General features: G+C 33.1%; 2 protein-coding genes across 2 annotated transcripts in view; one reads left to right on the top strand and one right to left on the bottom strand.

The window, feature by feature from the left end:
• LOC145245805 (methyltransferase-like protein 25B) overlaps positions 1-11527 on the bottom strand; it is a 43223-nt gene extending 31696 nt beyond the window's left edge. Inside the window, exons 1-4 of the mRNA XM_080107450.1 lie at positions 11373-11527; positions 5567-5751; positions 2981-3046; positions 1272-1493 (exon numbers count right to left, since the gene is read on the bottom strand). Coding sequence (XP_079963576.1) covers positions 1272-1493; positions 2981-3046; positions 5567-5731 — 453 coding nt within the window. The 5' untranslated portion in view covers positions 5732-5751; positions 11373-11527. The remainder of the gene's footprint in view (positions 1-1271; positions 1494-2980; positions 3047-5566; positions 5752-11372) is intronic.
• An 8-nt stretch (positions 11528-11535) lies between these two features.
• On the top strand, positions 11536-26359 carry LOC145245806 (exosome complex component RRP40-like). The gene is made up of 4 exons (XM_080107451.1): positions 11536-11804; positions 18530-18679; positions 23241-23392; positions 26044-26359. The coding sequence occupies exons 1-4, from the start codon at positions 11568-11570 to the stop codon at positions 26303-26305; spliced, it is 801 nt and encodes a 266-aa protein (XP_079963577.1). The 5' UTR covers positions 11536-11567; the 3' UTR covers positions 26306-26359.
• Positions 26360-27975: the final 1616 nt, after the last annotated feature.

The raw sequence follows: 27975 nt of genomic DNA, 5'->3' as shown, positions 1-27975 counted from the left end.
TCATTTTAAGAATATGCGATGAGTGTATTTTTTTAATGAAAATTGCTCAAGACAAGGCAAATAGCCACTTGATGTAAGACTGGTGCTACCAGATCAGACTGTCTGAAGATAACAACTTCCTCACCTAAAATGCACCAAACACTGATGCTATTGTTTTTTTTTTCTTTGCATTTGCGAAATTCAATCATGTTCTGCAAAGGTAAAAAACGAAATCAACAATTTTCCCCACAAAACAACCAAACCAAACACCATGAATAAATATTTGAAAATATAAAGAACTTGAAGAAATAAAATTTTTTTACTAAAATGACCAGATTCAGCATATCAACTATTTATCACATATCAACCTTTTTTTGGAATACTTAAGTATTCCAAAAAAAGGTTGATATGCCATAAAACAAAACAACCAAACCAAAAATCACACTTGATGTGTGGAGCTAAAACAAATGACATCAATAAAGAAATAAAAAAGAGCTGAGCGGATGACATAAATAAATGACATAAATAAAGAAGAAAAATAGAAAAGAGAAGGGAAGTAAGAAGATGATGTAAATGAATTAAACATAGAAGAGGAAGAGAAAAGGATATTAATTTTTTTTATGAAAATCTCTCCAGACAACGCATAAAGTCGCTTGATGTAAGAAGCTAAAAAAAACACCATTTCAAGGTCAAAAACTAACCAATGACAAGTGCTAGATGGGAAGATTCCAACCCAGAAAACAGCAATTCTTCCTCCTTTGTCAGAAACATTGCTAATAGAATGTGAGAACTAAAACACCTCTAGTGTTACTTTTATGGCAGATGCTTGATTGAACTTCAATCTATGGTTCCTCCCCCGTAAAATTTTTTATAAGAAATACTCGTTTAGCAGCAACAACTGTCAACAATTTCTCCTCACTCTCTATCTGTGCCTAAAACTAAATGAAAATTCCATGAATAAAGCTGCTTTCCTAGATCTCTGTCTGTGGAACACAGTACTGTGGGACTGCTTCAAAATCTACTATAACATGTTTTTTCTCAAGTCTAATGTAGATAAATTCTTGTTGAGTCGTCATCTTATCTAATTAAACCTTAACCAAATTCCACCATCACTGATCATCACTATGTTGTCTACATGATACTCATTAATCCTTATCCTTGAGTGGCCTCCTAGTCTTGATAAGCGGTGACCCTAAGTAAAAAAAAAGGAAAAAAAGAGTAAGCTCAAAATGTACTTTCTATTGTCCACTAGATGAAGAGAAATAAACAGGAATAAGTTCCAACAAACTTACCAATCCGCATCCAATGTCCACAATATGCTCGATGCTGTCCGCTGTTGCAAGACGATGAATAAAACTGGACATATATGTAACTTCGTGTTGTTTTTTAGTGCTCAGTCCGTGAGTTAGGCGTGGATTAAGTTTAGTTGGTTCTAAAGACTTCATCTGGTTCCGAGGTAATGATAGCTTTAAACAGGTTTCAAGGAAATGTTGCAGAGATTCTGGACATCCATTCTGTGGCACAAAAACGTATCACATAAGATTGACATCAAACATTATGGTTTGTCCAGAATTTCCCCATAAAAAACAAAAATAAAGAGAAATCTGTATGACGTACATACCCCATGACAGACAGAAAATATCGTATTCCAAAAATCACGTAAAGTGATCAAGTAATTTTATTTTTAAACCCTGTAAGTCTTTCACAACTAACACTCGACTAGCTACAACAACTATCAACGATTTTCCTTCTCTGTATCTTTTATTTTATTTTTTGTTTTTTTACAAAGGAGCCACCACTTATCAAGGCCCAGAGGCCCACTCGAGGATAATGGTTAATCTGTGCCTTAATTTATGCGGAAATTCCATGAGCAGAGTTTTTTTTTTCCTTAAACATCATCTTTATGGAACACAATACCACAGAGCTGCTTCCTGGTTAACTATGACATGGTCATTTTCAAGTTAGATGTGAACAGGTTTTGAAGAATTGCCCTCTAAAATAAATTATCAAATTGCCATTACAGTACCCATTAACTCTAACCCTTGAGTGGCCTCCAGGCCTTGATGAGCGGTGACTATATGATGCAATAATAAAAAAGACAATCTCATGGCTCCATCTTGAAAATATTCTGAAGAAACAAAGGAGATAACTCTAAATCGAGACTTCAGAAAGACATTCTTAACATGGTCCGAGGGGCAATTGGAAAAACTAAAATCAATTTAAAAATAATTTTCTTATAAAAATAAAACTACTGTATCAATTAACGTGATTTTTGGTATACAATATTTACTTTCCATACTTGTGACAAAATGAAAATATTATATTTGAAAAATCCCGTAAACTGATCAAATATTTTTTTTTAACTTAAAAAATCAAATTTTATTAGTATTCAAGATGTGACTATGATGCCTGTTATTTTACAAAAAAATCTCCACAAACAAAGGGAAATAACTCAACAATAATGAAAACTTACTAGATTGATGGCATAAAATCTACGAATTCTCGTTAATCGCTTAAAAATGATTTTCTTTATAATAAAACTACTTCATCAATTTATGTGATTTTTGGAATATGATATTTTTGTTTCATCATGGATACATATATATCATACAGATTTTTCTTTATTTTTAATTTTTTATATAAGGGAAATTCTTGACAAGTAATTTTTTTTCTTGATGTAAGCATTGTGTAAATTTGAACTGGAATTTGTAAGTTAACAAGCCAATAGAATCTAAAAATCAACTTGCTTTTGATGATATAAATCTTCATCAGTAGTGAACGATGCCACAAGAAAGGAAAAAGAAAAAAACACCAGCTGTTTTCTATGCCTGATGAAGACATTTATCATCGATACTAAGTTGATTTTAAATTTTTAAATAAATGAATGATTTAAAAAAAAAATTTGCATTGTATTCACTTATAAATTCTAATTCTAAGCTAACACAATGATTCTAGAAAAGCTGTTTCTATACTAGCATGATGATTTCAAATTCATACTTACCCATTGTGCTTTGAACGGCAATTCTTTTAGCTCATCGGCCGTCAGGCTCGTCAGAAAAGACAACCACTATAGAAGAACAAAAAAGAATGAAGAAAAATTTCTCATCAATATATCTATAAAAGTCAAATTGTGTGTGTGTGTGTGTCTGCGTGTGTACATTTCCCTACCAAATTACTCTGTCAATTTTCAGTCTACAGACTCAAGATTTGACATAAGGGGTATTGAGATTTGAGAAAATCAGTTTTAATCGGTTTTCGGTCAGAAATTTGGCTGTCAAGGGGTCAAAGTTCAACAATTTGACCTTTGAAAACTCTACCAAACTCCTCCACCAATTTTTGGTCTAAACACTTGAAATTTTAGATGTAGGTTACTTGGACATGGATCAAACTTTTTAATTTGATTTGGGCAAAAAACAATAAATGTTAAGGGATCAAAACTGGGGTCAAAGTTCTTTAAAAATTTGATATCTCAGCCAATTTTTTGTCTAAATATTTGAAATTTTGCATAAAGTCTATTCAGACATAGGGTAAGCTTTTTAATCAGTTTTTGGCTGAGAGTATGGCTACCAAGGGGTCAAAGTTCAAAAGATTTGACCTTTGCGATCTCTAGCAAACTCTCAGCAAATTTTGGGTCTAAACATTTGAAATTTTACAAAAGACTATTCAGACATGCAGCAAGCTTTTTAATCAGTTTTTGGCTGTAAATTTGGCTAACAAGAGGTCAAAGTTGAAAGAGTTGTCCTTTGCAGACTCTACCAAACTCCTCCACCAATTTTGGTCTAAACACTTGAATTAGATGTAGATTACTTGGACAGGAGTCAAACTTTTTAATATCTCTCTCTCTCTCTCTCTATATATATATATATATATATATGCACATAAAGTTATGAACAATACATAGGGCCTGAGCAAAGCTGGGCTGAACTGCTAGTTATATCTAAAGCAAAAAAAGTTTTGCTTTACCAAACAATTTATCATGAGACAGATTGAGTCACATTTGGATTAATGCTGGAATGATTGAAATATTTCCCACTGGTAAGTAGGATTTTCTTTGTTAAAAACAAAACTACTGCATCGATTCATATGATTTTTGGAACATGATATTTTCGTTCCCTCACAGGTACATAAATTTTTTTACCTGAACCAAGCGCTCTTCAGTAAACTAAATGCAGGAAATCGACCGCGAGGCTGCCTGCTACTTAGATTCAAAGACTAGCTGAAGAAATCTCTAGGTGAGGCCTCATCAAACAATAGACATGAATGGAGGAACAGAACCAAACTGGGTACAAGCTAATTTGAAAAAAATAGAAGAGCAAATCTAATAACCAAATAGTAACAAAGGACCCTTAGAGCCAACCAACCGCAACCCCCTGTTACATGATAAGGGCTGTCCCCTTTTCATGTAAGTATAAAAATAGAGAGATTTAGTTAAAATAAAAATAAAATAGAATAGACGAAATTCGAACCTCGTAAATTAGGTTTAGAAATAGATTACGAGAGAGAATTAGAAAATGGAATGTAAAACAAACGATTGTTTAGCTTAGAGATAAAATAGTTTCAAGAAAAGAATGTGCGTTGACAAGTCTGTTATGAAAAATTCAATTGAGGAATGCAACTATACAAGATAATTTAATAAACATGTTTTTAACACATTGGAAAAATAGGTTATTGGGAATATAGGTTAAAATTCCTTTTGTAAACAAAGGAAAAAGTTTTGGACCCGCATGTCCAGAACACGTGAAAGAAGACACATGTTTTAACATGTGTATGACGTCATGGAAAAATGGGAAGTTCTAGATATAGTTAGAAAACTTTAGAGTTAAGCAAGGAGAAACTGGGAGAAACTCAGAGGGAGTTTGAGAACGGCAGACGACAGTCCAGTTGGGATTCGAACGTCTAGAAGCGAGACGGTCACTTTTGAAACTTAGAATGTGAAGCTTTGAATCCTTGATGATGAAAACCACGGCCGGTTGTGACAAGAAATAAACCCATCATGTGTTTTTATAAACGTCATCTTTGTGTTGTAATTCTACCAAAAGGTAAAGTGAAAATTGTTATATATGTCTTATATGTATATCATGTGGTTTAAAATGTCTTGACCTACACATCTCATATCTACAATGTGAACTCTACATCTCATATCTACACTAAGACTGTCTGAACACTATCTCCTCACTCAAAGAACTTCCATTACAAATCTAAGTAATGAACGTTTTTAATATATATATGAATCTTTATAAAACGAACAATCTCTCTCTCAACAAAATCTCTCTCACAACATCCCTCTCTCAATAAGACTAAGTCTTTCAACATCATAATTAATAAGACTCCTAAATATAACACCCTTCCCCACAGTACAATGTGATCAATGCTCCCGACTATTTAGAGTCCAAATTGGTTTTTCCAGCCACAAAAGGACTCACCATCCCGATAATGACTAAAATTCTACGAAACTCAAAGCTTTCTCTTCTGCTTCTTTTCTGTATTGGACTTGAGAACTATGATATTTAGACATGAATACATGCTAATGAATATAGGGGCAATTCTAAACACGATTCAAAAATATTAAATTTTATTAACTACTCACTTCTTTTGGTGCTTGTCGCCAAACTTCTTGTGAAAAATATTTGGTTAACTGGAAATTATAAATCCACTGATGCCGGTCCACAAACTCAAAAACTCGGATGAAATGTTCGAGCGTGACAAACGATGCATGAGAATTCAAAGCCTTTTCTTCATTATTGTCATCCATCGAGCCAGCCGTTATATGATCTGTTAACAAAAAAGAAATAAAAATATATAAATAGTGGCCCATACAAAAAACAGCAATTATAGCATAATTAGCAGGCTGTCCGGCATTGCCCGGTTGTAAAATACACAATAAATAACAATCCATATATCTATAAAAGTTAGAATATGTGTGTGTGTGTGTGTGTGTTTGAGAGGACAACTCTCAACCTATATACTCAACGAATTTTTGATCTACAAGCTTAAAATTTGGTATATAGGGTATTCAGACATTTGGAAAACGTTTTAATTGGTTTACATCTAGAAAAAAAGGTTTGCTAAAGGGTCAAAATTGAAAAATTGGTATTTGTTTTTTTTTTTATCTGTTTCTCAACTGTTTCACGACTGTGTATGCTCAAATCGCTCACATGACAGCTTCCTTATGTTAAGAATAACTAAGTCTGAAAACATGTTTTAAAGACCGTGGCAAGCTGGCCTAATGGTTATTGTACTTGACTTACTGTCTTTAGGTTTTGATTACGATCTCAGTTCAAGTATTTTTGTTACTTACAAAAAGTGAACTGTTTAGGTAAAACAACACTAGCATGCAACTGTCTCAGTTTCCTTCTGTTATTTTTTTTTTACTTCATTTTATTTTTAAGGAATTTAATGTTACGTTTAATACCAGACAATGCTGAGTACATTTGCTAGTATATATACATATATATTAATTCATAGATTTCAAATTTATTATTACAGAATCAATTCTTTATTGATTATTATCCAATACATAGTAATGATTTCAAAAGTTATAAAAAAAATATAACTTGGGTACTCAACCATCTCAGCAAAAATAACCTTCTTAGTGACACACAATATGGTTTCCATTCTGCTAGATCTGCAGCAGATGTGCTTACAGTTATATCTCATAGGATTAACAAATCTCTCGACAGAGGCTACCTTTCTAGGGCAATTGCTCGACATATCAAAGGCCTTTGATAGAGTATGGCATAAAGGTTTACTTCACAAGATCTCTAGCTACAGTATAGCTGGAAATGTCTTCTCAATTATTAAATCATTTCTCTCTGATAGGTTCATAAGAGTAGTGGTTGATGGGCAGAAATCAGAAGCTCTTAGTATTAATGCTGGAGTCCCTCAGGGTCCATCCTGGGCCCAACTCTCGTCCTGATCTATATTAATGATCTTCCAAATCACATCCTTACATCATTCGTAGACATCTATGCTGATGGCACTACTATCTATGGTAGCACATCTAAGACCGTAAATGATCAAGTTCTCTCTCCTCTGATCTTGAGCAAGTGGTACAATGGGGAAAGAGGTGGCTTGTTACTTTTAATGCATCTAAAACCAAGCTTTTATCTTTACATCATCAACGCTCTGATCCCATCTGACATCAATTGAAATGAATGGCTCTCGTCTTGGGGAGGCCTCATGTTTTGACAAGCTTCTGGGCTTGACCTTTACTCCTGATCTTAAATGGAACACATAAATTAAATCCGTTTCCAAGGCCGCTGGAAAAATGGTGGGATCTTTCTATCGATCCAGAAGATATCTCACTGCTGATGCAATTCTCTATCTATATAAGAGCTAGGTACATCCAAGGATGGAGCACTGTTGCCACATCTGGGCAGGAGCTGCTAGAAAGGACTTGTCCTACCTTGAGAGTTCAAAATAGACTTCGTAGCCTTGTGGGGGATGTCCTTTTCTCTTCCCTGCAACCTCTTTCTCACAGAAGAGATGTTGCGAGTTTGTCTCTGCTTTATCGTTATTTTCATGGCAAGTGCTCGACTAAGCTCCATTCTATGGTCCCCCCCTCGCCAAACTTTCACAAGAAACACCCGTCTAGCAGAAAACGCTATCACTAATTTCCCCCACTTTTTATCTGTGCCCAAACCTAAACGTAGATTCCATGAGCAAAGCTTCCAATTCATGTGCCATCATGGTACTTTTTAAGAGGTCGTTCAGTCCTCCAAAGCAGAGCAACAAAAAGGATAACTGTGGTGTTTTTCCTGAAACAACTTTTAGATTTTTGAAATAACATAGAATGAAACTTTAATAAAATCGAAAAATATCACTTGGCATTACCACTATTCTGGCATATTTTAACACCAAAATTTGATATGGACTGGAATGTCCTCGAGGTATTATACATAGCCGCATGCCTAAATACCTACGGCACCTATTATTCCCAAATAGTCACCCATCTTGTACTGGCCAAGCTTAATGTTGCTTAACTTTGGTGATCTAACAAGAACTTGTGCGTTAACATGATTCTTTGGCAGGGGACATAAAAAGTGTTGCAAAACTTTTATTTATTTTTATTGGCTACATGTTTTCTGATAGCTTTTCAATGATTTTCTGATAAGAAGTAACCTTGTTTATAAATGGTCGAAGAAAAAAAATAATCGTTTTTAGTTCATGCTTTGTCTTATATAGAAATAAACAAGCTTACATCCACAGTGTGTAAAAAGATAAATAGAATCTTTATTGTCTTTATATAAAAGTGTTCAATAAATAGAGCTGTATATTTAGGTGTAACATTTCTTATATATACAAATATTATTTGGCTACACATTTGCAAATATGTTTCGGTTAGAGCTATGGATAGCCAAACTTCTTTAGGCCAATACCTTTTCTTTACAGTTGCATTTAGTGGAATAGGACAAAATTACTTTCTGAAAATTAACACGTGATCATCTTATAATAAAAAAATTAATTCAAATCGCCTAAAGATAATGCTATCTGTTAAATTTTTAATAAATGATTACCTCCCCTTATCGCGTTCTGTAGAAAAACATGGCCCCGTCTGTCACTTATCGGTAAAAAACGGCAAAGTTGTGTTTCGTAATTTAAAAAAAAGCGTACTTGTACAGTTTAGTCAAGACATTAAAAAATGAAAATTTTTTTTATTTTATTTTTTTTTTTTTTATTACATTTTCACCCCAAACAAGGCACATTGCCACTTTGGTGTAGGAGACTACTATCAGGGGCAACAACTACTGGAGTACTATGTAGGGACTTGGGCAGCAAAATGTCGGTTCACGTTACACTTAAACTTCTGCACGTCAGTACTGTTGAGGAAGCAGGGACCTGGAATGGAATTCCAGAGTCTAGCGGTTCTGGGGAAGAAACTATTGGAGTAAAAAGATCTTTTACATCTAGGGATCTCTACAGTGTGGGGGTGGGATTTAGCAGCCTGTCGGGTTTGTCGAGGGTGCTCACGTCGTGGGGGCACAAGTGATTGCAGTTCGTCAGAGCATTCACTACTAAAATACTTGTAGAAAAGGCAGAGGGATGCAACATTTCGTCGATGGGACAGAGGCTGAAGCTTAGATGCCAGTTCAGGGCCTATCAGGTTTGCGACTCTCTTTTGAACCTTGTCAAGGAGCGAGAGACTAGTAGCAGATGCACCAGCCCAGATGAGTATTGCTGCCACATCTGGGCTGGTGCATCTGCTACTAAATTGTATGTATCCGTTATGGAACGAAGTTCTCTGAAAAAAAAAACTCCACTTAATCTCATCAAGTAGTTTTTTTTTTACAGCGAAAAAACAATTTGTTATGATACCGAGCAAAATGTTTGATTTAGCTAGTATTAAAGATGGGAAGAGGTGTCAGCGCTTTAACTGGAGTTATCTCCCTTTGTTATTTCTAAAATTCAAACAATTTTTTTTTATAAATCCAAAATGGCCGCCTTCAACGCGCTCTACTAAAAACATGTTTTTCTGCTGTAAAAAAAAAAACTACTTGATGAAATTAAATGAAATTTTTTTCCGGTGAACTTCGTTCTATAACGGATACATACAATTTAAACTTTTTTTGATATTTTCATTTTTTAATGTCTTGACTAAACTCTACAAGTACCAAAAAAAAGGTACTCATGCAGAGAGTGATCCGTGCTGAAATAATAATGTTATTATTTAAAAAGCCATTCTTAACATGGGGAGGGTGTTTTGTACCTATTCTGTACTTTAACCTTACAATTGAATAAAAAACATATGATAAAACTTTAATTAAACGTGGAAATACAATTTAAAAAAAGCGCAGATCACTCTCTACATTAGCACCCCCCCCAAAAAAAAAAATACTTGATCAATTTTTGTGATTTTTGGAATATAAAATCTTTATTCTGTGACAAGTAATATAGAAGTTTCTCCTCATTTTTGTTTATCGCTATAAGTGCCAATCTGAATAAGCATCTTTTTTATATGTAATCTTGGTACTTGTGAAATTTACGAACCGTGTTAGTTCTTGGATGGGATCTTCAAGTTAAATTCAAATTTTACGGTATCTTTTGTTACTTAACTTGTTAGGCAAAAGGATGCTTGTGTGAGAAAAATAAGTCACTTGATTTGGGGAGGTTTGAGATCGGAGAAGGATTAGATTCGTTTTGGACTGTGCAAACCTAGTGACGTTTTAATGCTAACTTCTGCTGCTGCTGGAAATGATTGCATATGTATGACAGTTACCTGTTATTTAAGGGATTGCTTCCATTGGGACAGCAGTGCCAGTGTTTGTTCTGATTACGGATGCTTCGAGCTAACATTATTTTGAGTGCTAATGCAGAGAGGGAGCCGCGCTATTTTTTAAATCGTATTTCCATGTTTAATTAAAGTTTTATGATATGTTTTTTTTTATTCAATTGTAAGGTTGAAGTACCGAATAGGTATAAACCACCCTCCCCTCCCCATGTTAAGAATAGCTTTTTAAATAATAACATTATTATTTCAGCACGGATCACTCTCTGCATGAGTACCTTATTTTGTTACCAATACTAGAGTTCAGACACAAGGGTTTTGATTTACAGTCGGGTTTGTATTACTGTACACATAGATTCGAAAAAGTTGTCAAAAAAACAAATATATAACAAATAAATGTTCTACCTAACTGGATATATTTTTTTGTTTTTATTCAATGTAACATGTTTATTCAGCTCGAAAAGCATACAGTGTTTACCGATGTATTGGAAAATTCAAAATGGCGCCCGACACTCTCTTTAACACGGTAAGTTCAGGAAAAGATGTTATAAATAATAAACTAGACAAAATACTGTTAGAAATTCGCTCATTATATGTTGTTATCGTGACATAAGTTGACATATATTCGGTGTTTTTTAAATAGTATTTTATCTAGTTTATTATTTATAACACCTTTTCCCAAACTTACCATGTTAATGAGAGTGTCGGACGCCATTTTGAATTTTCCAATACATCGGTAAACACTGCATGTTTTTCGAGCTGAATAAATATGTTACATTGAATAAAAACAAAAAAATATATCCAGTTTGGTAGAAAAGTAACTTATCTTGCCTTTGATAATATTTATTTGTTATATATTTGTTTTCTTGACAACTTTTTCGAATCTATGTGTACAGTAATACAAACCCCGAAAATTCATCGAGTAGACAAACTGCTGGGTTTTTAGTAAACTAAAGTCTATCGCTATAGGCAACAAATATTGCAGCCATGAACAAGTAATCTAAAATATTCGTTTATGTCGACTCTATTTCAACAAACACCGGCGAAAGTACAGAATAGTTAACAAAACCTTACTTCCCCTCCTCATGTTAAGAATGGCCTTTTAAATAATAACGTTATTTCTGCATGGTCTGTAAACAGCACGAGTACCCAAATATTTCCCACTTACCAAAATGGAAGGGTTAAAGCATCACCAATATGTGCGAGTTGTGTGTACAAAAGCAAGTCAGAAAATTTTAAGAATAAAATAAACAACTTTATCGCCCATGCTTGTTTTTCTGATACCTTTAACGTCTTCTTTGGCGAAATGAACGAAGAGCCAACGTAAAGGGAGGTAACTCTAAGCGGACAATTTAAAAAGCACATGGTGAACAAGATGGAGTTAGAAGATGACGCTGAAGTTATCGAGCATTCGCATGAAGTTAATACTCTTTTCTTACCCGGACAAACTATCGATGACTTAAAAGCACTAGAAGGAACCGTAAAGGTTGTTTTGGGGCCAGGATTACAGATGCAAGAATCGAAAGTGGTTGTAACCAAAGTTGGCATACTACGTTTCAAGGAACCAAACATTTACTGGTTAGACTGTCACCAACGGAGAGTATGAAATATTTTATTATTATTATTATTTTTTTTTTTTAAATTTAAAAATCATAACTGTTCGTATTGGTATTTTCTATTATTTGTTTTGTTGGAATTTCAGAATGTTTTTATTATTTACTGTTTGACCAATTTTCGAAAAAAAAAACATGTTTACAATGAAATCAGAAATTTGAAAACGTTTGTTTTGGTAAATTTGTGAAGTTGATTTCTTAATTTTAATGGAGAGACTTTGTGCTACTGATTATTTCAGTTATAAAATCATTTAAGTGTTTATAAAATACATGTTTTCAATAATATGGAAACAATCCGCATATGTGGACAAGGATCTTTTCTTTTCAGCATCACCGGTGTTATCCCAAATTAAGTCCCTGCTTAAAAAAAAAAACAAAACAACTAATATTAATTGGAGAAACCGTATTTTGCATAATTTTTTTAGTTTGAACTCATTTTCCTAAACTCAAAGGCAAGATAAGTTACTGGTAATGGTGTAGATTGGCCTTCCTTTGTTTACAAAGCCATTTGACGGAAGTGACGTCAGACATATTTTTATCTACGGATGGCCAAAACCGTATAGAATGAACCTTTTTTTTATTATTATTATATATGTTTTATTTAAATAGTCTTTATTTGAACTTAATGGACTGTTTTTTTGTTTTGGTATTTTTTTTTAGTTTACCGACACCTCGACAATCACCTCTAATTTGTCAACTTTTGAGGTTTTTGGATATGCTGAGAACGAATATCGCATTTATTTTTTGCGCAAATGCGCAGTTATCTATATTTGAAGACCTTCAGTATCCAACGTGGTCACTATTGTTTTTGCTGGCAGCTATCTTTTTCCCCATTTAGGAAAAAAACGCCGAAAACAGCCAAACGGAGCCAAAATATGGCCCCAAAACATTTTTCGGCTTTAATACCGAAATGAGACCCCCACCCTTCCGGATATTTTTCCGCTTCCCGATATAAAAACGGACAGTCTTTTTTCTCACTTTCTTGATTACATTTATTTTTTCAATAAAATGCGCGCACGCGCGTAGTCACTTGACGTTTCACAAGGTGCATGAATACATGGCGGACATTTTAAATGACAAGAAATATTTTTCATAAAATAAAGTTTTCACTTCATTTAATAGTAAAAATATTGCTGTCAGTAAGTTTTCACGAGCTGTTTGCAAAAGCATATTTTATGTTTTTCGTACTTTTTTTTGGGGGGGGGTATTCAAATATAGAACTTGTGTACTTTAACAGGTGCTTTGACACTTTGCTTCTGCTGTTTAACTAACCGTTTTTCCATAGAGGGGCGGGGGCAGGTGTGTTGTGGCTTACTGACAACAATATTTTTACTCTCAAATGAAGTGAAAACTTTATTTTATGAAAAATATTTCTTGTCATTTAAAATGTCCGCCATGTATTCATGCACCTTGTGAAACGTCAAGTGACTACGCGCGTGCGCGTATTTTAGTAAGAAAGTGAAAAAAAGACTGTCCGTTTTTATATCGGGAAGCGGAAAAATATCTGGAAGGGTGAGGGTGGGGTCTCATTTCGGTATTGAAGCCGAAAAATGTTTTTTTTTTTTTGGGGGGGGGGGCATGTTTTGGCTCCGTTTGGCTGTTTTGGGCGTTTTTTCCTAAATGGGAAACAAGATGGCCACCAGCAAAAACAATAATGACCACGTTGGTCTTCAAATATGGATAACGGCGCATTTGCACAAAAAATAAATGCAATATTCGTTCTCAGCGTATCCGAAAACCTCACTGAGTTGACAAATTAGAGGTGATTGCCGAGGTGTCGGTAAACTAAAAAAATACCGAAAAAACACCGTCTTTTTTTTTTTTAATAAAACTTTAATTTTAAAATTTCGATGTTTGAAAAACAGTCCATAATATATATTTCATTATAAAAGATCTATTTTTGTTTGATAAAAAGAAAAACAGTTAATAACTACAAAAAAAAACAAAAAAAACAGTCCATTAAGTTCAAATAAAGACTGTTTATTAAATAAAACTTATATAAAAAAAAAAGGGTTCATTCTATACGGCCATCCGTAGATAAAAATATATCTGACGTCACTTCCGTCAAATGATTTTGTAAACAAAGGAAGACCAATCTACACCATTACCTAAGTTACTTTTCTACCTAACTGTTGTTTAGTGTTTTTATTTAATATAAAATGTTTAATCTGTTCGAAAAACATGCAGTGTTTATCGATATATTTGAAAAAGACAAATGGCGGCGAGCTCGCTGTTGGATACGTTAAGTTTCAGAAAATGAGTTCAAACTAAGAAATTATACGAAATACTGTTAGAAACTCACTCAATATATGTTACCGTGACATAGGTTGAATAGTTTGTATAATTTTTTTTTTTTTTTAGTTTGGACTCATTTTTCCAAACTCAACCGTCAGAGAGCTAGACGCCATTTGTCTTTTTCAAATATACCGATGAACACTGCATGTTTTTCGAACCAAATAAACTTTTCATTAAATAAAAACACTAAAAATTTTTCCAGGTAGGTAGAAAAGTAACTTATCTTGCTTTGGATAACATTTATTCGTTTTATGTTTTTTTTTTAACAACTCTTTCGAATCCATGTGTATAGTAAAACAAACCCAACAGTTTTTTGTTTTTTTTATTTTAATTCTAATTCTTTGAACTTTTTTAGGTTGACATACAGGAGTGTGGCGTGGCCCCCATAGCGAAATACGCACCGGCTCCGATGTTATATGCAGAGCGCGTTCCAGGGAGCGTTCATTAATCTGAAAAGAAAGGAAAGAATTTTGGCGTGTGTGGCCTTGTTTTTTTTATTTTGGTTTGAACTTTGCGCTTTTATTTTTCTTTTTTTTCTTTTTTCTTTTTGGATGGATTTTTTTTTTTTTCTTTTTTTTTTGACCGGAGATTATAGTTATTTTATTTTTGAATAAAAGTAATTGTTAAAACAAAAACAGTCGTGTTCTCGTCAAGTAGGTTTTTTTTTTATTATTCAAGAAGTGCATGACTAGCTTTTATTTTCTTGAATAATAAAAAAACCTACTTGACGAGAACACAATCCTTGCTGAAATAATAACGTTATTATTTAGATAGCCATTCTTAACGTGGAGACGGAAGGGTGTTGTGTACCTATTCTGTACTTTCACGTAACAATTGAATAAAAACAGATATCGTAAAATTTTAATCTTGAAAATACTATTTAAAAAATAGCACAGATCAATAAGTGCACTAGCACCAAGTAAAATTTCACTGTTTTTCGATATGAGAAAAAACAGCGACGACATTGAAATGCAAACTCGGTTTGACAATCATCTTCATTCCATGACAGGTAGGTACACGATAATGGTTTTTGTTTATTTTTGGCTATCGCTACAAGTGCTAATTTGAACTTGCACCAATTTTCCTGTTAATAAAAAACTTATAACTATAATCTCCAGCAAAAAAAAAAAAACATAACAAAATAATCCCAAAAGCACAAAGTTCAAGCCAAAATAAAAAAAAAGGTGTTAGTGCACTTATTGATCTGCGCTATTTTTTAAATCGTATTTCCAAGTTTAATTAAAGTTTTATGGGTTTTTTTTTCAATTGTAAGGTTAAAGTATAGAATAGTTGCAAAACACCTTCCCCTCCCCATGTTAAGAACGGCTTTTTACATAATAACGTTATTATTTCAGCACGGATCAATAAGTGCACTAGTACCAAAAAAAAAAACAAGGCCACACATGCCAAAATTCTATCTTTTCTTTTCAGATTAATGAACGCTCCCTGGAACGCGCTGTGTACAACATCGGAGCCGATGCATATTTCACTATGGGAGGGGCCTTATTCGTGCATGTTCGCCCTTTTTTACTTTTAAAAAAATTCTAATTCTTTGAACTTTTTTAACTTTTAAAATGTTGTATAAATGCTTTGAACTGCTTCTTGTTTTTCTTTCTTTTTTTTTTTTTTTACTTATCTTGCTTTTGATAGCATTTATTTGTTATATTGTTATAATTGTCTTATAACTTTCTTATTAAAGTGACCTTCTCTTTATTTGCGTGTCTCCTCTCACGTGATCTTGCCATTTGCTTTTTTGTTTCTTATTTTACTTTCTCTTTTAAATTTTATTAATATGCACTCCTGACCTCTTGGCTCATTTGTCGTAAAATTCAGTTGAATAAAGCCTTGGAAAAAGGTCTTTCTGCTTCCGTCTTTATTACATTACAATTTATTCAACTGAACTTTTTTAAACCTGAGTTAAAAAAAAACAAAAAAAACGTTTGTCTAAAATATTATATTCAATTTATCGGAAAGAGCATAAAATTTCATATTGACCCTGAAAATATCATAAAAATTGAATCAATAGAAAAATTTTGATAGATTTTTTAAAGTTTAAAAATTGAAAAATACTTGTAAAATTCAAATTGATTTCATTACTGTTTTTTAAAAAATAATATTTCTATTACTTTTTATACAACTTTAATAGTTTATTTTGGAAGTGTAATCCATAAAGAAAATAAACAACCCACTTTTAAAAGAAATTACGAGTTTTTTATATTTTATTCGCAGTTTCGTGTTAGGGGTGTCAAAAATTCCCCCAAAATTCTGATCCACCTAGAGCTGGATCTGTTATTAAACTCTCACTTTTGGGGGCTAATTAGACTATTTTATTTTTTAATTTTTTTTTTCTGAACAAGGTGTTCTTTTTTTGTTTTGTTTTTTTTAATTAATTCAATATCTTGAGATTTCACTTATCATCTTGAAAATAGTCACAGAAAACTAATATTTATCTTTCAAGGGATTTTTACGATGAATTTATTTAACTTCCAAATTTAGCTAAACTTTTCAGTTTCTGACACAGCTGTGAAAACATTTTTCATTATAACTTTTTATTTTACGTGTAAAAATATTCTTTTCCTTTTAGAGGCTTTAATCTGTCAAACAATCAAAAAGTAATTCGAAATCTGCATAAAATTATAAGCCGGCTTTCAAAACCATGTTCCCCTATCAGTTTTCCCCCATTAAATTACACATACTTAGAAAATATGGTTGCGTTTATTTATAAGAAGGGAGATAATTTTGATAAATTTAACGAAATTTTGGTGCTTCTTCAGTATTGTAGTGAAATTAAAAAATTGAAATATTGAATTTCAAGTGAAACCAATGGTGTCTTAATTACTTATGTCACAGTAATGAGCACATCCAAAAATTACAAAAAACTCTAAGGTAGAAAATTAACTATTAATGAAAATAGTTTTCAAAGACAGCAAACATTGAGTTTTGTTAAAAAGAAAAAGAAACCAGAGTTCGATTCATGACAAGGGAAGTAATTATTTTCTGAAAATCCTAGGCAAATTTAGCAAAATTCAGTCTCCAGAAACTGTTTTCATTAATAATTTAGTTTTTTAACTTTTTTATTTTGTAATGCCTACAAATTACAATTAATCACTTAAAAATTACCTTTTTTTATAAAAATAAAACTGTTTTTGACTTCTAATGGGGGTATGAGACGAATGGATTCGCCAATCATTTTATAACCAACAGCTGTGCTAAACAACCAATGAAAACATCCCAAAATTATCATAAAAATTGTCGAATTTTGGATTCAATCAGTTTGCCGTTTACTACATCACGGACCGCATTTAATTCTTGGCCGCCATCTTGGTTACTGATCTGAACTATGCCGCCATCTTGGTTACTGATCTGAACTATGCCGCCATCTTGGTTACTGATCTGAACTATGCCGCCATCTTGGTTACTGATCTGAACTATGCCGCCATCTTGGTTACTGATCTGATCTATGCCGCCATCTTGGTTACTGATCTGATCTATGCCGCCATCTTTGTTCAACACAATGTCTCAAAGCTTAACAATTTTTTTTTTTACTAGCAGTTCAACCCGGCTTAGCTTGGGTGCTATGTACTGTTCATAACTTTATGTGCATATTAAAAAGTTTGACTCGTGTCCAGGTAACCAACATCTAAAATTTCAAGTGTTTAGACCCAAAATTGGCAGATGAGTTTGGTAGATTCTGCAAAGGTTAACTCTTTCAACTTTGACCTCTTGACAGCCAAATTTTTGCCCAAAAACTGATTAAAAAGCTTGCTGCATGTCTGAATACCCTTTATGTAAAATTTTCAAATGTTTAGACCCAAAATTGGCTGAATAGTTTGCTAGAAACAGCAAAAGTCAAATCTTTTGAACTTTGATGCCTTGGCAACCAAATTCTTGGCCAAAATCGATTTAAGAAGCTTGTCCTACGTCTGAATACACTATATGTAAAATTTCAAATGTTAAGACCAAAAATTGGCTGAGTAAATTGTTAGAGATCGCAGAAGTCAAATTTTTTTACATTTTGACCCTAATTTTGACCCCTTAACATTTATTGTTTTGGGCTCAAATCAAATTAAAAAGTTTGATCAATGTCCAAACGAGGTAGAATTTTCAAAGGTCAAATCATTGAACTTTAACCCCTTGACAACCAAATTACTGGCTGAAAACTGATTAAAAAGATTTTTCCAAATCTCAATATCCGTTATGTCAAATCTTGAGTCTGTAGACTGAAAATTGACAGAGTAGTTTGGTAAGAAAATGTACACACACACACACACACACAATTTCACTTTTATAGATGTATAGATATGGAGGAACTCTGGACAAGAACTGTTTACTTTGTTCTGTTATTCCCAAAATCTGTCCACTTAACCAGATGCAAAAGATTTGATTCTTCTTTTCCTATTTTTTTTTTTTTTTCTAGTATATTCCTGTGAAGGGAGACCATATTCTTGGAGTGTGTTCAATGAAAGCCGGTGATGTGTTTCGTATTGATATTGGCAGTAATGAGCCTGCAGGAATCTCTTATTTGGCTTTTGAGGGTTCCACAAAGCGAAATAGGCCAGATGTCCGCGTAAGTTTTTTTCAAATTCCTTTCCTTAATGATAAATAAACCATTATTTTTAGTAAGTCAATTTTCGTATGTAAGATATGGACATAATGTAAATTAGACCCCCTCCCCCCAAGTCTTTTTAACATTTTTTTTTTCAATTTCTTTTTCTATTAATACAGGGTTCATGTAGACTTGAAAAATACTCGAATTTTGCCTTGAAGAGGTCTTATTTCTATTATTAGGTTGGAGCAAAAATAATGTTGCTTTTTAACACAAAGTTGAACGTCAAAAAACGATATCTTTGCAACAACCTAATATTTCCTTGAAAAGATGGAAATTGTCTTGAAAATTTCTTAAAGGCCCTGAAAATTGTATTTCTGTCTAATAAAAATTTGTGTCTGAATATTAAAAATAAAATCGAAGTACCATTTAAATTAGTTTTAAGTATTAATGATATTAAAATACCTTTTAAAATATTTTTTTTAAATATTGAAAAAAAAAATTAAAATGCATTGTCCTGAAATTGCATAGGATTGTGGAAAAAAGAGTTAAGTCCCTTTATCACAAAACTACCTCAGGTAGTTTTGTGATAAAGATTCAAATCTCTGTCTATTTTTGTTCTCATTTATAATTTTTTTTTTTTTTTTCTTAAGGGTCGGAGGAGTAGTGACGACTGCCATCAATAAAATTACCCCCCCCTCTAAAAAAAACAAACTTTATTTTCCTTGTGCGGATGGGACTTTCCAATGGTGCTCTTCCCCTCAAAAAATTTTTTGATAATTTAAAATTAGACCAACTGGACCCCCCCCCCCCCCAAGAAATGAACAAGACAACAGTCATCTTGGTTGAAATTTAAAAGCTGTAAAGATTTGATTTTTGAGATGAAACATGAAACAAAAAGCATTTAAAACTATTTAAAAACACAAAAAAATGATGCAGATAGATTGCAAAGTAACATTTATTTGTTGTATATTTGATTTTTTTTACCACATTTTTGAATCACAGTGGATTGTAGAAGAAAGCCCAAATTTTGTTTTGAAAACTTGAATTTTGTCTGGCGAAAGCCTTGAAAAGGGACATGGAAAATCTGTATGAACCCTGTAATGAGTCGTCATTTATCAAGGCACTTGAGGATAAGGATTCATGAGATGGATAGATTAATATTTGAATGGTGATGGATATTATGAAAGGATTGAAAATGAGGAACAGAATGAACAAATTTTGATTACTTTACAGTTTATGACAAGTTAACATCTGAATTTGAAAGACTACTATGTTGTAGCTTGCAAGGAAGCAATCTATGTGTCGCACAGATAGGAAATTCTTGGAAAGAAACTGTTTATGGAAATTCTATTTGATGTTAGATAAACAGAGGAAGTAAGGGAAATAGTAGACAATTTCTCTTACAAGGAGTAGGCAGAGATCGAAACTCAGCCGAGAACCTTCAACAGAAATAATGGTTATGATAGTAAAAGGAAATTTACCTGTCGTCAGTCAAAAATGTTATGCCTTCCAAAATGTAAGCAAAAAAAGCAAACATATTTTCAAATTCATTTGTTTTCATATTAAAAAAGTCTTGAAAAAAAAACCGATCATTTTTTATATCCATTTATATTTTATTTAGGCATTTTTTTTACTTAGTTCGCTGCACCTTATCATAACAATGGTCCATACAAAATTTCAGCTAGATTGGCCCTCTAGTTTCTGAAAAATAGTGAAATTGACAGGCAGAGAAATATAATACATTTTCAAATTGTGATTTATTGAATTAACTCTTTCATGGATCAAATTTTTTTATGTTAGTGTTCCTGATCAAACTTTAGTACAAACTATGTCATTGTGAAAAGTCAAAGAAAACATGCCTCTTTCTTACTACCTAACCTAAGTACAGGTGGTAATACGAAAATTAAAGCAATGATGAGTGTTTATGACTTTGCTAGCCAGACTTAGGGTTAGTGATAAAGTTTTGTTAACTGCCCTAAAAGTTTGAATGGATTGGAAATAGGGATCATTTTATGCTAAATTTATATGTGCAACTAACCCTCCCCACTCTAAATTCTAAGATAATTGTTTTCTTTTTACATCATCGCCCCCCCCCCCCAAATAAAATCTCATAGGGGGTGGGGGTACTTTTAAATGTAGATATAACTTTTTTAATTTTACAAACTTCTAAATCATATTCTGCCATTGAACTATATTTGGCTACACAGATTCATTTTCTCTTTTTTAATTCCCATTCACAAATTTTGAATTGATTTACAGCTTCTTTAAGTTTTCAAATATATGCAAACTAATAATTCTTTACTTTCGTTTTTTTAGTGATTTTATTTGAAGAGAAAAGTTAAGATTTTTGAAACTCCATGGAATAAGGAAGAAAAAAAAATTTTTTTGTTGCATTCCTTGTTTTGAACATCCAAAGAAACAAATGATATATATATATATATATTCATCAATTGATCTTTTTCTAATATATATATATATATATATATATATATATATATATATATAACAATTACAATAAGTTTACCAAGGTAATCAAAATGGTAAACTTAAAATATATTATAAGTATTAAAGCGTTAATATTTACAAGTAAAATAAACTCAGCCAGATGTAAAAGCTCAATAAAACCGAAAAGGAAATAGAGCTTATAATATGAACAAATGATTAATAAAACATGTTAAAAGACATCTTGAAAAAGAGTTAAAAACATATTTAATTTTAAAAAAGGAAACACAAGATAAGTGGATAGTCCTTAATCCGCGGAGTTTCAAAGAAATACTCTCCTTCTCATCAGAGGGCAGGAATTAGCAAAATGCAGGATCGGATTTTGCATATAAAAGTATTTAATGAAACTACAAGTAAGTCACAGATCTTACTTGGTTAAAAAAAAAGGGTGAGGTAAGGGGAACATATATACTCGCAAAAGTACCTGTTGTTGACTGGGTTAAAAACAGCCTACACAAAATGGACTCAGATTTATGAAAGTATGATAGGTTATGAAAAGGAAGGGTTGTAATGAGATAGCTTCGAATTTGGGGGTATCAAAACCAAAGCAAAATATGATGAAAGTAAAAATAAAATAGATAAACCCCATAATTTATTATACCATACCTGTTCACACTGAAACACTTAACACAATATTTTGTGGATCTATATTAAAAAAACCTTGTTAAACTTTGTGATATATTTCCATTCTATGAAGGTCAGGTGCGAATGAACACCCCATAATTTTATTATACCATATTTCTTCAAACTGAAACATAATTATCAAAGTATACTTACGCAGATAGATATGAAAAGTCTTTATTAAAGTTTGTGCCTATTTCCATTCTATGGAGGCCAGGCGTGAACGCAGACCCCGCAATTTTATTATACGATCCCTATTTAAGTTAAAACATACTTATCAAAGTATTCTTATGTACATCTATATCAAAAACACTTGTAAACGTTTTTTTTTTTTTTTAATTTTTTATTTCCATACTTTGTGGACCAGGCGCGAACGCAGACCCCACAATTTTAATGAACCACTGTTCTGCCAGATCAAACATACCCATTCCTGTGTCTCGATACATCTTCTATCATTATATGTAATCAGTTTTTTAAAATAGTCAATCGTAAAGGAGCCTATTCGTGACCAGACACATACACACACAGGCATTCAGCTTTATATTATAGATATAGTGATTTAAAGGTTATGAGGGTTTTTTGAAGCATGAAAAACGTTGTTACTTTTTGTATTTAATATTTTTGTTATTTTTTATATTTCAAGCAGACCTCCGCTCTTGGTCACAAAAAAGTATCGAAATGAAAAAGAAAACCGTTGAAAGAACTGGAGATTTGTAGCATGGATAGCATTCATTCCTAGCAATCATGTTTGAAAAAAGTTTTAAAAAATTATATATATATATATATAGTGAATAAATGGCAAAAGACTATATTTCAAATTTCATAATGTTGACCATCTTGTAATTTATTCCTTTAATTCAGTTGACATTTACAATTCTTGACAGTATCTGTTTCGTATCGCAGATAGATACTGTCAAGAACTGAAATGTCAACTGAATTAAAGGAATAAATTATAAGATGATCAACATCATGAACTTTGGAATATAGATTTTTGTCATTCATTCACCATATTGCTCTGTAATTACATTGAGCTTCTTAAATAAGGATTGATATATATTATAAAGAAATAAAATATATTTCCACAGAAATGTGTGTGTGTATATATATATATATATATATATATATATATATATATATAAATATATATAGTAGAAATCTGGCATACGGTGACCCCGGGATACAGATTTTTCAGGTTATGATGTGGAATACAATGTTTTTCCAGTCAGTTAATGTATTTGCCCTGCCTTACGGTGTTATTTATAATGTTAATTGATTATATACATGTGTATTATAAACTGTACTTTATTTTGTTACTCATTTTTAATATGTACTGTATAAAATTTTGCTTAAGCCCTGCCATACGGTGATTTCACCAACCCCGGAACAGATTAAATGACGTATCCTGGGGTTCTACAGTATTTGTTATTTAATTAACAAAATTTTTTTCATGTTTTAGGTTGGTGACCTGGTGTATGCAAAAGTGTTAACAGCCAACAAAAACATGGAAACCGAATTAATATGTATCAACAGCCAAGGAAAATCTGCTGGAATGGGCGTCATTAGAAATGGGGGATTTATGTTCACATGTCCTTTGCACCTTGTACGCAAGTAAGTCATTTGAACACTTGATTCCGACTCAAAGTAGTTGAGTAGAATTCAAATAGTGTCTTTTCTATTACGTACTAGTGTCGCTCTGATATTTGTGCTACTGCTACAGTCCCAAAAGCGACACCAAGGGTTTTTTTTTTTTTTTTTTTTTTTTTTTCCAAGGGAATCATCACTTATCAAGGCCTGGAGGCCACTCGAGGATAAGGGTTAAAGAGTGTACAGTGGTCAAAAGGACAATATTGTAAGAAGTGAAAATTTGGTAAATTGGATTACTTAAGGGGAACAGCTCATCAAGAACCTGTTTACGTTGGACTTGAATACAGCCATATTGTAGTCAGCTGGAAAGCAGGGAAATGGAAGACAATTCCACACGTGTGCAGTTCTAAGAAAGAAGCTTTGCTCATGGAATCTACGTTAAGGTTTAAGCACAGCTAAAGAGTGGGGGAAATTATTGATAGTGGTTTCAGCCAGACGAGTATTTCTTGTGAATATTTGGATGTCTGCATTCTACGTCCTCATAGAACATCTGTTTTTGTAGGAGATATACTTTTTTATTTCTATGTGAAACACACTCAAATAACAAGATACACAAAGTGTTCCAAAAGTAATGTCTCCTATTTTTTTTTATTCCACTTGAATGGATTAAAGGGGATTTTGCAAACTGCATTGTTGTAGGAGTAATGTCACAAATAGCCTTACTGCAAAGAGGCAAAAGGCATGTTCTTTCTGTCACTCGCACATGGAAAGAAGAAGAATAGAGAATGCAACAAGACGTGTACCTGGTTTTATGCGACAGGACGTGTACCTGGTTTTATGCGACAGGACGTATACCTGTTTTTATGCGACAGAAAGTGTACCTGGTTTTATGCGACAAGACGTGAAGAACGTGATAAGCCCACATGACTGGGCGAGATTTGATGTGACTTAAAAATCCAGCTTGGAGGGAAAGAAGGCAGTTTTTTCGTTACGTCTTGCATGGGTGTAAACGTTACGATCAGTCACGACCTTGCAGAGCAATTGTTATGATGACTGAACTCATGCATTCATGATTTGAAAGTTTCATCTCTGTTGCAGATATTGATGGTGTGAGACTTTAAGAAAGCAACCTATGTCATGGATGCGCATCAGAAGCAGAGATGCGTCATTGAATTCCTGGCAAAAGTGCATTAAGAATGTGGTGACTATGTAGAAAAATAAATTCTGGAGCACAAAAGGTTGTTCGTTTTAATGGCACTACACCCATCTTTGTAGTTCTTGAACTTTTTTGAGCTAAAATAAAATAAAAAGCTTTACTTTTGGAACAATTCTCGTACATAAATCAGAGAGAGAGATAGTTATACTTGTGGCTAACAGAAAGAGAGAAAGACCCCTATATTTAGTTATTCACACGTTGCCTAGAAGGAAAAAGTAATAGATATTCTGTATTATTCATCTTAAGTGTTATCTTCACAAGGGTTTAGACAATGTAAGCCCCAGACTTGGGAATCTGCACAGAATTTTGAAAGAACCCTTTATTTAATCTGTGGGTTAGCATGCTTTCATTCCATTAGACATGACTGCGTAGAAATCCTAAGAAATTTGCAATTGTATTCTAAGTATCGTCTGCACTGAGGATTGAACTTTCAACCCACAGAAGAGTGTCATTTACAACTGAATTTTACCAAGTACTATATCCGTCATGCCACGAACAGTTCAAGTATAGATTTTGTGAACCTCAAGCATATTCTTGCTATGTCTTTAACTATATAAACTTGCTATGTCTTTAACTATATAAACTTGCTATGTCTTTAACTATATAAACTTGCTATGTCTTTAACTATATAAACTTGCTATGTCTTTAACTATATAAACTTGTTACTTATCACTATACATCACTAGATTAATAATATATATATATATATACACACACACACGTTTATCTATTATTTATGACTAGCCTGGGTACCCAGCATTGCCTAGGTGTTTGGAGGTGTGTGTTCAGCAAAAAGAAAAAAAAAGTGGTAGTAGGCAGGCAGGCTCGAACCCGTACCGCGAAAGAGGAAAAAAAAAAAACGTGATGTCTTTGCTGTTGTGTCCATCGACAAACCAGAAGTGACGAAGGTTTGAATTGAGTTTAGTCAATCGAAAAGAGGAGATGATTTTCGAAAATATTGGCAAAAAAGCGATCCCTCCCTGTAGAAAAGTGCCTAGTTGAGGGTGAAGGAATTAATGTTTTTAGCCAATTTTTCAATATTTGTCATCCAAAGGGTCAAGTTTCAAAACGACACTGATCTTGTGAAAATCTGTTGCCTCTGAAAGTTTTAGGCAGACATGCATACATACATACATTTAAACACAGGTGAGATTTATTTTATAGATTAATGGTTCCCATATTGTATTCAATTCTATACTAGGTCTGCTTAGTAGGTGTTCGTCACCCAACATATGTACTGCTTCATTTCTACTGCAAGCATAGATTTATTTTTCTCCTTCATATTTTATCTCCATATGTAGTCATGTCACCCCCTCCCCATTATGGAAAAACTGTGTTTATAAGATTCCATGTTTTAACTTTACCATTTAATGTAGTTTGAAATATTTAATTGTACAGATTTATACAGAGATATAATTTATTTTTATTTACTTTTCTTTTTCCATCCATCTCTTTGCAGAATTCTAAATCCTGACTGTGTCCTGTTAAAAAGTCTGGGTAAAACATTAAAGTTTGAGGTTGCTGTGGGTCTAAATGGACGTGTCTGGGTGAAGGGACGGTCATCTGTGGACACAATAGCTGTATCGAATGCCATCATGTCAGCCGAACATATGACAAATGCTCAGATCAAAGTCATGTGCCAAAGACTATCTCATGTTCTATCTACCGTACCAAGAGAGGACCTTGAACCGGAGGAGGAGGAAAATGAAAATCCAACTTGATTGATGTCCAAAACTTCAAACGCAAAAAAAAAAAAAAAAAAAAAAAACTAGAAATTACTTGAGCTTTTATTTTTATAATTCTATATAATTAAAAAGTTGAATAATCATTTTTATTTATTCTTATTGTCACATTATTATTATGATGGGTACTTAGCTAGTTTATGACCCAATCTCCAGTAACTTTGTTTCTGCATTTTCGAACAGATTATATAAGTAGCCGTAAGATGCCAGAGCAAAAACTGCCAGATGATTAAAAAATGCAGTGCTCTCCTCTTCCCCAAGTTAAGAATGGCTTTCTATTTAAAAAGCCATTCTTAACATGGGGAAAGAGGAGATTTCTCGTTGACATCGGGTGTTGAATGTCATTTTCAGTTTAAAAAATTTACTTGATTTAATGTATTTCATGGTTTTATCGAAACTTGTCTTCTAACAGTCGATTGGTTAATCATTCAGCTGTAACATGGCCGTTACTTTTTAATTGTGTTGTTACAGTTCACACTTCTCCAACCCACACATTGTCTGATACTTCATCGCAAAGGAACAAACAAAAATAAATAGGACAGAAATAAAAATCCGACTCAGCATTTTTTTTTTTATAGGACAAATGAAATGCATTTATTTGTGGTTCTGCCAAAACAATGCATTTCATTATATTTCCAAAGCCTTGGCATTTCTGAACTTTTGAGACGAGGATTGGTTATTCATATTATTTGGATTCATCAGACTTCTGTTGTCATCTTGAGTATCATTTTCACATTTATGTAAGACCTGTGGCGCAGTGGTTAGAGTACTTGGAAAAATCAATTGTGAAAATTGAGCTTCTCCTGAAGGTTGAAGGTTCAATCCTCAGTGTGAGCAACAGAAAAATACAATTGCGAATTACTTAGGACCTCTATCCAGTCATGGCGGACAAAACAAAAGCATGCTACCCCCGTGAAGTAAATAAAGTGTTCTGCTCAAAATTCCATCCAAATTTCCGAGTTCGACAAGATACACCTGAAGAAGGTCGGAGGTTACATCGACTGAAACATGAAAATCACACTCAAGATGAGAACAGTAGTATGATGAATCCAAATATTACGAATTCCAAAGTCTTTTTGCACACGTGTGTGCTTTTTAAAAGTCTCTGTTGCTGCCATCTCACACTGGCACTAGCCAGCACTTTCCCACCCTCAACTTTCACACATCCATCTTGCCTGATCTCAACTTGCTTCTCTTCCAACCACGTGGAGAATTTTTCTCTTTTTCTTGTGATAGAAGCTTGCACATACTTTCTAATTTGCATACATGCTAGCTGCTACTAATATTTTCACTAGGCAGCTATTCTTCAGCTGCTACTGATTTTTGTTCATATGCGCTCTGTCACACAGCTGCTTATATAATCAGTCGGAAGATGCCAACGTGAAGTTGCCAGATTGTAAACTGGAGATGTAATTTATGATGTTATCTTAATTGCATTTGAACTTGGCGTTTCCCAGGAACTTCAAACTTGAAATCTTCATAATATTTGGTTTAATGTTCGTTTTCGATGTTGGTATGTGTTGGATGATTTTTATAAATTGACTTCCGTACTCATCTCTGGTCAGGTTTCTTTGGAAGTCATTTTCTTATTTGAGGCAAGATTTTTATCAGGCAGATGCCCTTCTTGATTCCAACACAGTGAGATGATA

The sequence above is a fragment of the Euprymna scolopes genome, chromosome 23 (assembly GCF_053919585.1).
Source record: "Euprymna scolopes isolate OS-2025 chromosome 23, ASM5391958v1, whole genome shotgun sequence".
In the NCBI taxonomy this organism is placed as follows: domain Eukaryota; kingdom Metazoa; phylum Mollusca; class Cephalopoda; order Sepiida; family Sepiolidae; genus Euprymna; species Euprymna scolopes.
This window is presented reverse-complemented; position numbering and strand designations above follow the sequence as displayed.